The 3,963-nt window shown below is 38.5% G+C and overlaps 1 protein-coding gene across 1 annotated transcript in view; it reads right to left on the bottom strand.

The window, feature by feature from the left end:
• Positions 1 to 211: 211 nt before the first annotated feature.
• The window catches only part of LOC101857374 (PH domain-containing protein DDB_G0274775), a 10,966-nt gene continuing 7,214 nt past the window's right edge, over positions 212 to 3,963 (bottom strand). Inside the window, exon 2 of the mRNA XM_005089090.3 lies at positions 212 to 1,794. Coding sequence (XP_005089147.1) covers positions 1,576 to 1,794 — 219 coding nt within the window. The 3' untranslated portion in view covers positions 212 to 1,575. The remainder of the gene's footprint in view (positions 1,795 to 3,963) is intronic.

The following is a 3,963-nucleotide window of genomic DNA, read 5'->3' as shown; positions in this document are numbered from 1 at the left end:
TTTTAGGCTGCCACAAATAATTTTCAACCCTAGTTGTTCAAGGTACAAATTAAAGAAGAGTAGACAGTTTGGTGCTTGCATAATGACTAGATTTTAATTTTAAATTCAAAGTTGAAATGTTCCCCATTTTCAAACGAAAATATTTCCACTTCTACTTCAACTTCAAGGCCTTAGATTGCAACAAGAAAGCAAGCATTGAAAAATTATTTTCTTTTTCTGTTTAAATTAAAATCATGTTTTGGAAGTGCCCCAAAAACCTTGACCTAGAAACAAAATTACCCGCTGTTGACAACCACCCAATTGCCGACACAATTTCAAGGTCACATAACCCTGCAGAAGGGATGGCATCATATTTCATGCTCTGCTCAGCCACATAGTTCACTGAACTGCCTACATTGAGTGCTATAAATATTCCACATACTCTGTCTCTGCTAAACAATGACACTTAACTTTTATATATGCATTTAATATATCTCTAAATAAATACACATGATACACATATATGGCAAATTGGAAAGGCTAATGAAATGTTTAATGAAATAAAGGTACAATTAAATTAAATATATTCATTGGTAACATGCACACAAAGTTATAGTAAGACTTCTTGGAAGCTCTTTATGTATTTGTAATCTTTCCTGAATTTTTTCTAACTCATCCATTCCACATATTTCTGGCTTTAATAATCAATCTCTCCAAGGTTCACTGAGTGAAATGTCATTTTCTTTCCCTGTTCAATAACTTGTAAGCCTTTACTTTGTCAGTAGCCAATTTTTTTCAAGTAATTGTTGGCTAAAAGCACTAACAGAGAAAAATCTTTCGCACTACTTCCTTGCTTTAAATTACCTTAAATTTCTTATTTGAATTTCACTTAAAAGCACTCTGTGTGTGAGTTGATATACAGTGAAAAAAATTATTTCCTTTAACAAAATCCAGGAGGATGAGCAAAAAAGTCCCATGCCTTTTCAACTAGGAATAAACATTGACACATCCTTTCACACATTTTAAAAAATTCACAAGTCTCTTGCTTTAGCTTATAAAAAGGCTTATCAAATTCAAAATTAAAACCAAATTAGTAGACTCAGAAGCTGTTGAAATATCACCCATTCACCATTTTGTAAGAAACAAAAAAATTCTAAAGCCAATAAAATATATGTAAATGTCCAAGAGGCAAAAATAAAAGTGTGAAAAAGTATGCAGGGACAGCAAATCATAACTTATCACAACCAAGTTCTACCAAATAAGGAATGGAAGACAACTGAATGCAACTACACTCAAAACTCTCCCAACAGATGGTTTTGAAGAGAACTTGGACTTTTCATTGATACATTCATTGACTTCCAATTTCACATCCACACACAAGTTACATGCACAAACAAAGCCTGCAAAGCTGACAAACTGAACATCAAAATTAAAGCGGAATTGGTTGAATTGAACAATAAAAATAAAATAACAGCCCATGTTGGTCACCCAGCATGAAAATATCACAGAAGTAGTGGCCCAAATAAAACCTCAAGTTGAACATAAGTTGGAGAAGGGGAAATGTCCACCAAGTCACTGTGTTATATAGCTATCACATCACTGCACAACACACGCCTGAGAAGCGCTTCCATGACTGCCAGCTGCCTTGGCAAAGCAAATTGCTTGCATCCAACTATTCTGTGTTAGTTCATTTTCAGCATGAATGTAGTAGGTCCTTCCATTTTGCTTGCTCCTAATTCTGAAGGCGTACTGTTTCTTGTCTACTCGTGTTTCAGAGATATCAGCATCTGTCAATGTGATTTTTTTCAAGTTGCCCTGCAAAGACACAGAGAGAGATGATTCAAATTTTCAGCTAGTAAATTCATCATCTTTAATTTCTTTTAACAAATGTCATTTCAAAGAAACCACAGATTTGATGAGTCACTCTTCCAATGTCCATATTGGAAACCACTGTGATACATCATGTTGTACAGTTGATGCAACCTAAACGCATGCCGTATAAAGGCATACTCTGTTCAAACAGATGCTTCCATCTTAGGATCGTGTATTTTTTACAATATAATTTAGATGTACAAACGCACAATCACTTCTTCTAAATGCACTTTCAATCTATAAAACACATATACAGCTAAAACGTGACAAAGGGAAATTTTTGTAACAACCTAGAGATTTTGCATCATAATATATTATAACAAAGACAAGCCCAGACAACAGAGTTGGCCTGACCGCCCCTCTCACAGCACAGTGAAAGTTAAGGGCTGCTTTTTCACATCTTAAGTTCTATGGACGCATTGGATTTGGAAAGCGATATGTTTGCAAGACTCAAACTGAAATGTCTTTTAATCGGACACTTGAAATACATCTTTAAGGGAAGGTCTTTCATTGGTCACTGACTGCTATGTTTAGGCCTATGATGCACAAAACATGTGAATGCTGTAGAACACTCAATAAGCCTATTGGTTTAATGGTTTAGTCAAGTGATCAAGTACGCCAAAAAAATTTATACGCATGTACTTGTTCAGCAAATCGTAAGACAAATTCTCTTAGAATTGTCATTAAACAAAATCACTGTGTTCAAGAAGAGACAGGCAGAGAAATGAAGCAACTATTGGCACCGATTTCCTGCCTGCATTTCATAGAAAAGCAGAGAATAAAACAGTTTGGTCACCTGTTACGAATGTCACCAAGCCAGCCACCCTCAAGAGCCTATAACACCAAGTACAGTCGAACCTGCCTTAACGGAAACCTCTATAAAACTGAAACCTGTCTTAACGGAAGCTCCCCGCTCCCCCTCGATATATTCATCTTTATTACCTGTATAAAACGGAAACCTGTCCAACGCGGGAACGGAAAGAAAAATCCGCTCCCTTTCAAGGGTTTCACCTGTCTAAGACGGAAAATGCTTTGCCCACTCAGCCCAGATTTGACAAGTGAGAGGTGTGAAATTAGATTGCCAATGCCTGCCGCCCTGATCGTACGGCCTGCCGCCCTGATCGTACGGCCTGCCGCCCTGATCACACGGCCAGCCGAGAAAAGAGTTCCTCGAATCGTTGTTACATGATGGAAGTGAGAGGTGGCATTGGTTGACTGTGCTTGTTACACCATTGGGTGGGGCTAAGGGTGGAAGCAAAGGAGACGTTAATACGTTTCTATTTTTAATAGGTCAAACAGTGGTCCAATGAATGGCAAGCACTGGTGGTAATTGAATAAGTAAGACTGACGCGTGTCATTATCAGACAGGACAGCAATTGGGAGGTGTGAAATTCTGACCACTGCATGCTCTTCGGAGTTCGGACAAGCTATCCTTGATCCCACCGGCTGGGCCTTTGACTCCCCCACCCCCCCCTTCCATTTTCCCCTAAATCCCCTTGTCTAAGGTGGAAAATGTCTAAGACGGAATTTTTTTCAGGCTGCCTTGCGATTCCGTCTTACACAGGTTCGACTGTACTCAGGCTATAAAGGAAGAGGTAGAACACGCAAAAGACGGATTTAGGGAGTCAAAGAAACCCTGAGAAATTATAATATATCCCAATTAAAAGAGCTGCAGAGCTGGCCTACCATAGAAAACTGCATCTCCCCAGGACACTTAATGGCAACAGAGGATTAAAAAGTAAAAGTAAAATAAAGTACATAGCGCATTTGACACACTGCAATAGATGACAGGTAGTCCCGAGTGGTCCCTCAGAAAGCCGCATGACTAAACATTCTTTGCTATCTGTAACAGTTTCCTCTTATCCGTTTTTTTTTTACATGTTAGTATACATCAAAACAATGGTCTCTTTTTCCTGCTTCTTTCTACCATTCAGTTCGAAGCCTTCGTAAATGTAACCGCGATCGGAGAATCCTTTTTTTAAAAAGTACTCCAAAAGAAGCTAGATGCGTCAATTTTGTGTCAGGTAAATCCAGAGAGTTTACAGTAATACTAGAGAGACGGCACTTCGCCCGGATGCGCGTATCTGGGTCACCAGCTGATCGTGGAGAAAC

The sequence above is a fragment of the Aplysia californica genome, unplaced genomic scaffold (assembly GCF_000002075.1).
Source record: "Aplysia californica isolate F4 #8 unplaced genomic scaffold, AplCal3.0 scaffold00003, whole genome shotgun sequence".
Lineage (NCBI taxonomy): Eukaryota > Metazoa > Mollusca > Gastropoda > Aplysiida > Aplysiidae > Aplysia > Aplysia californica.
Note: the sequence above shows the minus strand (reverse complement) of the source record. Positions and strands in the feature narration are given on the sequence as shown.